Source organism: Budorcas taxicolor, chromosome 5, assembly GCF_023091745.1.
Source record: "Budorcas taxicolor isolate Tak-1 chromosome 5, Takin1.1, whole genome shotgun sequence".
Lineage (NCBI taxonomy): Eukaryota > Metazoa > Chordata > Mammalia > Artiodactyla > Bovidae > Budorcas > Budorcas taxicolor.
In genome coordinates this window covers 138,950,239-138,962,318 of record NC_068914.1, presented here as the reverse complement: position 1 = coordinate 138,962,318, position 12,080 = coordinate 138,950,239, and the positions used below count along the sequence as shown (strand labels likewise).

Here is a 12,080-nt window from a genome sequence, read left to right as displayed (position 1 = left end):
CTCCCCCGTCCCTGGGATTCTCCAGGCAAGAACACTGGAATGGGTTGCCATTTCCTTCTCCAGTGCATGAAAGTGAAAAGTCAAAGTGAAGTTTCTCAGTCGTGTCTGACTCTTAGCGACCCCATGGACTGCAGCCTACCAGGCTCCTCCGTCCATGGGATTTTCCAGGCAAGAGTACTGGAGTGGGTTGCCATTGCCTTCTCTGGTAACAATACTATTTTTCTGGAAATATGTTGTGTGTGTGCTCAGTTGCACAGTCATGTCCAACTCTTTGTGACCTCATTGGCTGTAGCCTGCCAGGCTCCCCTCTCCGTGGGATCTCCAGGCAAGGATACTGGAATGGGTTGCCATTCCCTTCTCCAGGGGATCTTCCTGACCCAGGGATTGAACCCAACTCTCCTGTGCTCCAGCATTGGCAGGCAGATCCTTTACCACTGTGCCACCTGGGAAGCCCTTGGAAATACATTATGAAGGTCAAACAAAAGAAAATAATAAAAGATACATCAAGTATATGGTAGACACTCTGAATTTAACTCTGTATTTTCTGCCTCTGGTGGAAAAATAAAACATAAATCCCCCCCAAACTACAGACAGGTCATCATCAATTTATTTAATACCAGGGTAGATTTCTTCATGGGATCTAAAAATGGGATTGCAAAGAACCCAGATCCCAGCATATCATCAGCAGCAGTCCAAAGAAGAAAAGGCCTGGGGTAACTGGTCCCCTTTAACAAGCATCTCCCTCTTGAGGTTGGCTATTACTATCAGGCTCTTTGGAGCTGGATGGACCAGTCTTCAGAGTCAGATAGCTGCGTCCTCAGTTTTGAATTGTCATGCTAACCAAGTAACCACCTAGTGATCTGACTTCTCAGCTGGATTTCCCAAGAAGTGGAGGTAGGTCCACTGCTTGGTAGCACCTGATCTTCTTCGCAACTGAAGTTTCCACCTTAGTCAATTCTGTTTTATGCACGTGGTGGGCATTTCACTAGCGGGAGCCACTGTGGAGTGAGGCATCTCCCCCTGGATGTCATTACAAGATGAATGTGAGGACCTGGGAAATGAAGGACCAGCCCTGATCCCCAGGATCCACATGTTATCTTGGTTCTGTACCTACTCTTCTCTCAGTGGACCTATTTCAACAGTTTCCTAATTCACCTCCTGTCTTCTATCTGTCCTTCAGTGTGTTCTCCCTTTTCAAAGACTCCAGTTTTCTGAAGCAACGTCCCCAACCTCCGGAATCTAATCCCTGATGATCTGAGGTGCAGCTGATGTAATAATAACAGAAATAAAATGCACAATGAATATAATGCATTTGAATCATCCCCAAACCCAAATCATCCCCACCCCCCACCCCAGGCTGTAGAAGAAATCATCTATGAAACCAGTCCCTGGTGCCAAAAAGGCTGGGGACTGATGCTCTAAAGGATAAAGGCTAAACTGCTCAGCAGGATCCAAGGGCTGTAGTTTTCCCATCACAACCTTATCTTCCACATCACAGCCTCCTCTCCAGCCATCCTGGGCTAATACATTCTCCTTCATGCCATGGTCTTGTGTCTCTATCTGTTTGATTTGTCCCCTTGTCAAACTGCTGAGCTTTCTTGCATGTCTCTTCATTGTTTCTGGAGTTGTTTGTCCACTGATCTCCAGTAGCATATTGGGCAGCTACTGACCTGGGACGTTCAACTTTCAGTGTCCTATCTTTTCGCCTTTTCATACTGTTCATGGGGTTCTCAAGGCAAGAATGGTGAAGTGCTTTGCCATTCCCTTTCCCTTCTCCAGTGGACCACATTTTGTCAGAACTCTCCACCATGACCCATCTGACTTGGGTGGCCCTACACAGCATGGCTCATAGTTTCATTGAGTTAGACAAGGCTAACTTTGTGGTCCGTGTGATCAGTTTGATTAGTTTTCTGTGATTGTGGTTTTCATTCTCTCTGCCCTCTGATAAGGATAAGGATAAGAGGCTTATGGAAGCTTCCTGATGGGAAAGACTGACTGAGGGGGAAACTGTCTTCTTCTGATGAGTGGGGCCATGCTCAGTAAATCTTTAATCCAATTTTCTGTTGATGGGCAGGGCTGTGTTCCCTTCCTGTTGTTTGACCTGAGGCCAAACTATGGTGGAGGTAATGAAGATAATGGCAACCTCCTTCAAAAGGTCCCAGGCATACACTGTCACACTCAGTGCTCCCAACCATGCAGCAGGCCACCACCAACCCACACTTCTCCTGGAGACTCCTGGACACTCACGGGCAAGTCTGGGTCAGTCTCCTATGGGGTCACTGCTCCTTTCTCCTGGGTCCTGGTGTGCACAAGGTTTTTTTTGTGCCCTACAAGAGTCTGTTTCCCCAGTCCTGTGTAAGTTCTGGTGGCTCTATGGTGAGTTTAATGGCAACCTCCTCCAAGAGGGCTTATGCCATACCCAGGTCTGCAGCACCCAGAGCCCCTGCCCCTGCTGCCCTTGGTCAGCAGGCCACTGCTGACCCATGCCTCCAGAGGAGACAAACACTCAAAGGCAGGTCTAGTTCAGTCTCTGTGGGGTCTCTGGTGTGCACAATGTTTTGTTTGAACCCTCCAATCAGTGGAGAAGTAACTCCAGAAAGAGTGAAGAGACAGACCAAAGCAAAAACAATGCCCAGTTGTGGATGTGACTGGTGATGGTAGTAGAGTCTGATGCTGTAAAGAACAATATTGCATAGGAACCTGGAATGTTAGGTCCGTGAATCAAGGTAAATTGGAAGTGGTCAAACAGATGGAAAGAGTGAACGTCCACATTCTAGGAATCAGTGAACTAAAATGGATTGGAATGGGTGAATTTAATCAGATGACCACTATATCTACTACTGTGGGCAAGAATCCCTTAGAAGAAATGGAGTGGCCCTCATAGTCAACAAAAGAGTCCAAAATGCAGTACTTGAATGCAATCTCAAAAATGACAGAATGGTCTCTGTTCGTTTCCAAGGAAAACCATTCAAAATCATAGTAATCCAAATCTATGCCTCAACCAGTAATGCTGAAGAAGCTGAAGCTGAGTGGTTCTATGGAGAGCTACAAGACCTTCTAGAACTAACACGCAAAAAAAGATGTCCTTCTCATCATAGGGGACTGGAATGCAAAAGTAGGAAGTCAAGAGATACCTGGAGTAACAGGCAAATTTGGCCTTGGAGTAAAAATGAAGCAGCACAAAGGCTAACTGAGTTTTGCCAAGAGAACGCACTGTTCATAGCAAACACCTTCTTCCAACAACACAAGAGAAGACTTCATCTTCTTTGCAGCCAAAGATGGAAAAGCTCTATACAGTCAGCAAAAACAATACTGAGAGCCGAGTGTAGCTCAGATCATGAACTCCTTATTGCAAATTCAGACTGAAATTGAAGAAAGTGGGGAATACCACTAGACCATTTGGGTATGACCTAAATCAAATCCCTTATGATTATACAGTGGAAGTGATAAACAGATTCAAGGGATTAGATCTGATAGACAGAGTGCCTGAAGAACTATGGTCAGAGGTTTGTGACATTGTAGAGGAGGCAGTGATCAAGACCATACCCAAGAAAAAGAAATGGAAAAAAGCAAAATAGTTGTCTGAGGAGGCCTTACAAATAGCTGAGAAAAGAGAAGCCAAAGACAAGAGAGAAAAGGAAAGATATACCTATTTGAATGCAGAGTTCCAGAGAATAGCAAGGAGAGATAAGAAACCCTTCCTCAGTGATCAGCGCAAAGAAATAGAGGAAAACAACAGAATGGGAAAGACTAGAGATCTCTTCAAGAAAATTAGAGACATCAAGGTAACATTTCATGCAAAGATGGGCTCAATAAAGGACAGAAATGGTAGGGACCTAACAGAAGCAGAAGACATTAAGAAGAAGTGGCAAGAATACACAGAAGAACTATACAAAAAAGATCTTCATGACCCAGATCACACTTACCTAGAGCCAGACATCCTGGAATGTGAAGTCAAGTAAGCCTTAGGAAGCATCACTAAGAACAAAGCTAGTGGAGGTGATGGAATTCCAGTTGAGCTATTTCAGATCTTGAAAGATGATGCTGTGAAAGTGCTGCCCTCAATATGCCAGCAAATTTGGAAAACTCAGCAGTGGCCACAGGACTGGAAACGGTCAGTTTTCATTCCAATCCCAAAGAAAGGCAATGCCAAAGAATGTTCAAACTACTGCATAATTGCACTCATCTCACACACTAGCAAGTAATACTCAAAATTCTCCAACCAGGCTTCAACAGTATGTGAACCCAGAACTTCCAGATGTTCAAGCTGGTTTTAGAAAAGGCAAAGGAACCAGAGATCAAATTGCCAACATTTGTTGGATCATCGAAAAAGCAAGAGAATTCCAGAAAAACATCTACTTCAGCTTTATTGACTACAAAGCCTTTGACTATGTGGATCACAACAAACTGTGGAAAATTCTTAAAGAGATGGGAATACCAGACTTCCTTACCTGCCTCCTGAGAAATCTGTATGCAGGTCAAGAAGCAACAGTTAGAACTGGACATGGAACAACAGACTGGTTCTAAATCGGGCAAGGAGTACGTCAAGGCTGTATATTGTCACCCTGCTTATTTAAATTATGTGCATCATGTGAAATGTCAGGCTGGATGAAGCACAAACTGGAATCAGGATTTCAGAGGGAAATATCAGTGACCTCACATATGCAGATGACACCACCCTTATGGCAGAAAGTGAAGAACTAAAGATCCTCTTGATGTAAGTAAGAGGAGAGTGAAAAAGTTGGCTTAGAACTCAACATTCAGAAAACTAAGATCATGGCATCTGGTCCCATCACTTCAATGGCAAACAGATGGTGAAACAATGGAAACAGTGAGAGACTTTATTTTGGGGCTCCAAAATCACTGCAGATAGTGACTGCAGCTTTGAAATTAAAAGATGCTTGCTGCTTGGAAGAAATGCTATGACCAACCTAGACAGCATATTAAAAAGCAGAGACATTATTTTGCAACAAAAGTCCATCTAGTCAAAGCTATGGTTTTTCCAGTAGTCATGTATGAATGTGAGAGTTGGATCATAAGAAAGCTAAATGCTGAAGAATTAATGCTTTTGAACTGTGGTGTCGGAGAAGACTCTTGAGAGTCCCCTGGACTGCAAGGAAATCAAATCAGTCAATCCTAAAGGAAATCAGTCCTAAATATTCATTGGAAGGACTAATGCTGAAGCTCCAATACTTTGGTCACCTGATGCGAAGAACTGACTCACTGGAAAAGACCCTGATGCTGGGAAAGATTGAAAGCTAGAGGAGAAGGGGATGACAGAGGATGAGATGGTTGGATGGCATCACCAACTCGATGGACATGAGTTTGCGTAAGCTCCGAGAGTTGATGACGGACAGAGAAGCCTGGTGTGCTGCAGTCCATGGGGTTACAAAAAGTTGGACACGACTGAGCGACTGAACTGAACTTTGTAGCCTGTAAACTTCCACCCAGACATCATCTTCTCTTTCATTTATTCAACAAATATCCAGTGAGGACTTCCTGTGTGTGCTGAGTGGTATGTTCAATGCAAGATGCTAGGACTTGCTGTGGACTGGTAATATGCTTAAGAATAGATAGAAATTATCTCAATTCATTTTCATAAAACCCAGTAAAATCTCAAAGGTGGGCTTCCCAGGTGGTGCTAGTGGTAAAGAACCCACCCACCTGCCAATGCAGGAGACCTAAGAGTCTCTGGTTCAATCCCTGGGTCAGGAAGATCCCCTGGAAGAGGGCATGACAACACACTCCAGTATACTTAGTTGGAGAATCCTATGGACAGAGGAGCCTGGCAGGCTACAGCCCCTAGGGTCACAAAGAACTGGACATGACTGAAGTGAAGTGGCTTTGCACACATGCACACATGTAAGAGTACCCTGTCATGGGACTTCCCTGGTGGTTCAGTGGTTAAGACTCCACGCACCGAGGGGTGCAGTTTCAATTCACCCCTGGTCAGGGAACTGAGATCCCTTATGCCGCATGGTGCGGCCAAAAGAAGTATTAATTGAGCTGCTACTCTGTACTAGGAAAAATCATCACTGTGACTTAACCCGTGCATGCAACAGAGGTCATAAATAAATAGTACAAAACACTTTTTTAAAAAATAAATAGTACAAAAAAGAGTACATTGTCATGTAAGAGTTTGAGGTGTAGGTTTTACATGTGATGAAACTTGTCATTCTTTCCCTGCGTGACAAGCAACAGCATTCCCACCCCTGCATCCCCACCATACACACCCCCCCATCATACGTTCACACACCACACATTATCCATCATATATGTGTGTGCACACACACACACACATGCACACACACACACACTCATCAGACTTCTAGCATGAAGAAAGTACCTCTCCGCAGAATAGCAGTTTGTTCGGAATATTCTACATATGTAGGAATTTGCTCCACAATGTACAGAGTGCCTTTGTCAAGGCTGTGGTTCAGATTTACCTTCTTCAGGTCCAGGACCATGTACTGATTGTTATATGTGCCTGAAGCAGAGAAGACATGAAGACAGGGCATGGGTATTGCTGGCTGGTTAACTCAAAATCTAAAAAAAACGTACATGCCTAAATGTTATTCTAAAGGGCCACTTACCAGAGTTGTATTTTGAAAAGACCTCTGCCCACTGCTTGCCATTATTAGCCATCATATTGGCCACCCGGACTCTTTGCCAGGCCAGGAGAGACTGGGGTACCACGTGCTGCAGTAGGGTTTTGTTATACACGCTGTTTGTGGTCTGCAGCAATACCAAACCACTGCTAAGAAGGTAAAAGTCATCCAGAGACTCCAAAAACCCTACAGGAAACATGAATATATGAATCAGCATACATATATGCAAAATATCAAACCATCATTGTTGATGTAGGGCATTGTATATATGATGCATTTTGCAGAGTATTAGTTATTATTTCTTTTGGGGTTTTTTAAAAATTTATAAGTGGAGGATAATTCCTTTACAGTGTTGTTGGTTTCTGCCATACATCAGCATGAATAAGCCACTGGTATACACACAATGCAGAGTTCCAAAGAATAGCAAGGAGAGATAAGAAAGCCTTCCTCAGTGATCAATGCAAAGAAATAGGGGAAAACAACAGAATGGGAAAGACGAGAGATCTCTTCAAGAAAATTAGAGATACCAAGGGAACATTTCATGCAAAGATGGGCTCAATAAAGGACAGAAATGGTATGGACCTAACAGAAGCAGAAGATATTAAGAAGAGGTGGCAAGAATACACAGAAGAACTGTACAAAACAGATATTCATGACCCAGATAATCACGATGGTGTGATCACTAATCTAGAGCCAGACATCCTGGAATGTGAAGTCAAGTGGGCCTTAGAAAGCATCACTAAGAACAAAGCTAGTGGAGGTGATGGAATTCCAGTTGAGCTATTTCAAACCCTGAAAGATGATGCTGTCAAAGTGCTGCACTCAATATGTCAGCAAATTTGGAAAACTCAGCAGTTGTCACAGGACTGAAAAAGATCAGTTTTCATTCCAATCCCAAAGAAAGGCAATGCCAAAGAATGCTCAAACTAGAGCACAGTTGCACTCATCTCACATGCTAGTAAAGTAATGCTCAAAATTCTTCAAGTCAGGCTTCAGCAATATGTGAACTGTGAATTTCCAGATGTTCAAGCTGGTTTTAGAAAAGGCAGAGGAAGCAGAGATCAAATTGCCAACATCCGCTGGATCATGGAAGAAGCAAGAGAGTTCCAGAAAAACATCTATTTCTGCTTTATTGACTATGCCAATGCCTTTGACTGTGTGGATCACAATAAACTGTGGAAAATTCTGAAAGAGATGGGAATTCCAGACCACCTGACCTTCCTCTTGAGAAATCTATATGCAGGTCAGGAAGCAACAGTTAGAACTGGACATGGAGCAACAGCCTGGTTCCAAATAGGAAAAGGAGTAAGTCAAGGCTGCATATTATCACCCTACTTATTTAACTTATATGTAGAGTATATCATGAGAAATGCTGGGCTGGAAGAAGCACAAGCTGGAATCAAGATTGCCAGGAGAAATATCAATAACCTCAGATATACAGATAACACCACCCTTATGGCAGAAAGTGAAGAGGAACTAAAAAGCCTCTTGATGAAAGTGAAAGAGGAGAGTGAAAACGTTGGCTTAAAGCTCCACATTCAGAAAACGAAGATCATGGCATCCAGTCCCATCACTTCATGGTAAATAGATGGCGAAACAGTGGAAACAGTGTCAGACTTTATTTTGGGGGACTCCAAAATCACTGCAGATGGTGATTGCAGCCATGAAATTAAAAGACGCTTACTCCTTGGAAGGAAAGTTATGGCCAACCTAGATAGCATATTCAAAAGCAGAGACATTACTTTGCCAACAAAGGTCTGTCTAGTCAAGGCTATGGTTTTTCCAGTAGTCATGTATGGATGTGAGAGTTGGACTGTGAAGAAAGCTGAGTGCCAAAGAATTGATGCTTTAGAACTGTGGTGTTGGAGAAGACTCTTGAGAGTCCCTTGGACTGCAAGGAGATCCAACCAATCTATTCTGGAGATTAGTCCTGGGTGTTCTTTGGAAGGAATGATGCTAAAGCTGAAACTCCAGTACTTTGGCCACTTCATGCGAAGAGTTGACTCATTGGAAAAGACCCTGATGCTGGGAGGGATTGGGGGCAGGAGGAGAAGGGGACGACAGAGGATGAGATGGCTGGATGGCATCACCGACTCTATGGACATGAGTTTGAGTGAACTCCGGGAGTTGGTGATGGACAGGGAGGCCTGGCGTGCTGCGATTCATGGGGTCCCAAAAAGTCGGACACGAATGAGTGACTGAACTGAACTGATACACACATCCCCTCCTTATTGAACTTCCCTCCCACCTTCCACATCCCACCCCTCTAAGTTGTTACAAAGCACCAGGTTGAGCTCCCTGCTTCACATTGCAAATTCCCACCGGCTATCTATTTTACATATAATATGAATATATTTCAGTGCTACTCTCTCAGTTCATCCCACTGTCTCCTTCCCTCGCTGGGTCCACAAGTCTGTTCTCTGTCTGCAACTCTATTCCTGCCCTGCAAATAGGCTCATCCCTACCGTATTTCTTGATTCCATATGTGTGTGTTAATATGCAACATTTGTGTTTCTCTGGCTTGCTTCACTGTTTATAACGAACTCTAGGGTGCCAGTTGCCATTGCCCTCCCCCAGCTTTTGTTCACCTCGGCAGCAGATCCCGGTGAACCTCCATCCCTGGGCTCTCCATTGAAAAATTTTGATTTTATGATTTGATGAAAATACATTAAATCAGGAACCAGACCTAAGGATGCATGATATTAATGACTATATACAAGCAAATTTTAATGACTATTCATTCACCACTTGGGCTGGAGTCATTTTGCAGTGTTTCATCTGAACAACCATACTGGCAGTCTTGAGCAAGCTTTCTGATAGGAAATCTCCACAGGATGGAAAGCTGTATTTCTGGCCTGATACTCTTGCTAATTCCCTCCTTATTGTAGCAGCCTCGATGGACACAAGAGGGCAGGCGTTCTTTAATATGTATAAGTAAGTGACTAATACTAACATGAAAGGAATAGTTATTTCATTCAAGAGCAAGGCTGTTTAAAGAAGACCAACAACAACAGCAACAAAAGTAGGCCATCCAGAGTTCTGGAACAAAGAAGATAAACTGTCTTACAAAAGACTTTAGTCAAGGAGTCTAATTTTATAGTTTGGAGTTTAAAGTTAAAGAAAGGAAAAGGCCCAAGGAAGGGACAAAGTCCTGAAATATAGCATTATAAGAGAAACAAGTGTTCTTTGAATATGTAAAATTATATTCTTGCTCTAATCTGTCACTAGGAACTTTGGAAGGCACACTATGTTAGATAAGGATAGAGTGAAACACTCTGGGATGAAAGCCAGCTGGCAAATTACATTTCATAGTAAGCATCTCACTAAATTTAATTAAGAGACAAAAGAGAACCCTTACTGTTAATAAAGCATCTTCCAGGACTTAGAAAATAGCCACCTGAGGTCTTCCCTGGTGGCACAGTGAATAAGAATCTGCCTGCCAATGCAGGGAACACAGATCAGATCCAGCAAGATTCCACATGCCGTGGGGCAGCTAAGCCTGTGCACCCTAAAGCCCGTACTCTGCAACGAGAAGCCATTGCAATGAGAAGCCCTCGCACCACAACAAAGAGTAAGTAATCCCAGCTCGCTACAACTAGAGAAAGCCTGCACAAAGCAACGAAGATCCAGTGCAGACAAAAATAAATAAGATCTTTTAAAAAATGGACTTTCAGAAGGTTTTTTTTAAATAGCCATTTGAATGATAAACAATGACCACTCTTCTCTAATTCTATTTAGATCTCTTGCTTAGTACAACCCAGAAGAGTTTATCCTTATTATCCTACCAAGTGTATTTAAAATGTGCCCCGTTTGGAAGAGTGACATCAGCATCACAGGGGTGTGAGACACTCCCTTTATCTCTCCCCTACAACCAGTAAAACCAGTAAAGCATCCATAACTCAACAAAGGTGACTCTGCCCCACACAGCAGGATGCTGGAGAATTCCACACATCTGTTGTCTAAAGGTGGGCGGACTGGACCACACGGAGGAGGAAGAACCAGAGGAACGATGAAGGCAGTACCTGTAGTCCTGAATGCCTGGCCACAACAGCTGGGCCCAGAGCCCGGGAGAAGCCCGTAACAGCTGCGGAGGTGGCACACAGGAGTCTGATGGCCTGGTCACAGCACCCCCAGCCAACAAGGAGCTGGAAGGCAGCGGTAGCAAGCCCTGCAACCCTGTTCCTCAAGCTACAGGGGCACCACGACTCAGCCTCCCCTCCCCCACTGCCTCCAGCAGCAGCACCACAACCCCAGTCAAGGCAGAGATAACTGCGACCCCGGTTCCGTTTCACCCTCTCCCTCCCCATACCCAGGGAACTGCACACAGCCGAGGAACCTGCTATCTCAGAGGTGCCCCACCAACAACACCGGTGACAATGAGGATCCAGGGCAACATCCTTGACAGAGACAATAGAGGGTGGGAAGTGACAGCTCTCAAAAATAACCAGAGGCAGCTCTGGGAAAAGAACCACCACCACTCCCCGTCGCAAAAAAGAAAAAAGAAAAGGAAAACCACAACAAAACCAACTTGCGCTATATCGCCACCTACTGGAAAGCAACAGAAAGGCATCTAATTACTAAACATTGCAGCCGGATTCTTGACCAACCGAGCTATGAGGGAAGCCCCAATTACTAAACTACTGAACAGTTACTCAAGTGGGGGAAAAAAAGTTTTACCTAAAGAAGAAATATTTGACACTTCAAATTCACTGGATGAAGCACAAGCTGGAATCAAGATTGGCAACAGAAATATCAACAACCTCAGATATGCAGATGACACACCCTTATGGTAGAAAGCGAAGAGGAACTCAAGAGCCTCTTGATGAAAGTGAAAGAGGAGAGTGAAAAAGTTGGCTTAAAGTTCAACATTCAGAAAACGAAGATCATGGCATCCGGTCTCATCACTTCATGGGAAATAGATGGGGAAACAGTGGAAACAATGAGAGATTTTATCTTCTTGGCCTCCAAAATCACTGCAGATGGTGACTATAGCTTTGAAATTAAAAGACACTTGCTTTTTGGAAGAAATGCTATGACCAACCTAGACAGCATATTAAAAAGCAGAGACATTACTTTGCCAACAAAGGTCTGTCTGGTCAAAGCTATGGTTTTTCCAGTAGTCATGTATGGATGTGAGAGCTGGACTATAAAGAAAGCTGCATGCCGAAGAACTGATGCTTTTGAACTGTGGTGTTGGATAAGACTCTTGAGAGTCCCCTGGACTGCAAGGAAATCCAACCAGTAAATCCTAAAGGAAATCAGTCCTGAATATTCATTGGAAGATGATGCTGAAGCTGAAACTCCAATACTTAGGCCACCTGATGCGAAGAACTGACTCACTGGAAAACACCCTGATGCTGGGGAAGACTGAAGGGGGGAGGAGAAGGGGACGACAGAGGATGAGATGGTTGGATGGCATCACCGACTCAATGGACATGGTTTTGGGTGGACTCTGGGAGTTGGTGATGGACA

General features: G+C 44.0%; 1 protein-coding gene across 2 annotated transcripts in view; it reads right to left on the bottom strand.

Annotated features, from left to right (window-relative positions):
* The window catches only part of PLBD1 (phospholipase B domain containing 1), an 86,745-nt gene that overhangs the window by 7,134 nt on the left and 67,531 nt on the right, over window positions 1-12,080 (bottom strand). Inside the window, exons 7-8 of one of the 2 annotated variants that reach the window (XM_052639894.1) lie at window positions 6,594-6,794; window positions 6,347-6,487 (exon numbers count right to left, since the gene is read on the bottom strand). The exons of the other annotated variant lie outside the window; for it this stretch is intronic. Of the exons in view, the coding sequence (XP_052495854.1) occupies window positions 6,347-6,487; window positions 6,594-6,794 (342 nt within the window). The remainder of the gene's footprint in view (window positions 1-6,346; window positions 6,488-6,593; window positions 6,795-12,080) is intronic. 2 annotated transcript variants of the gene reach the window in all.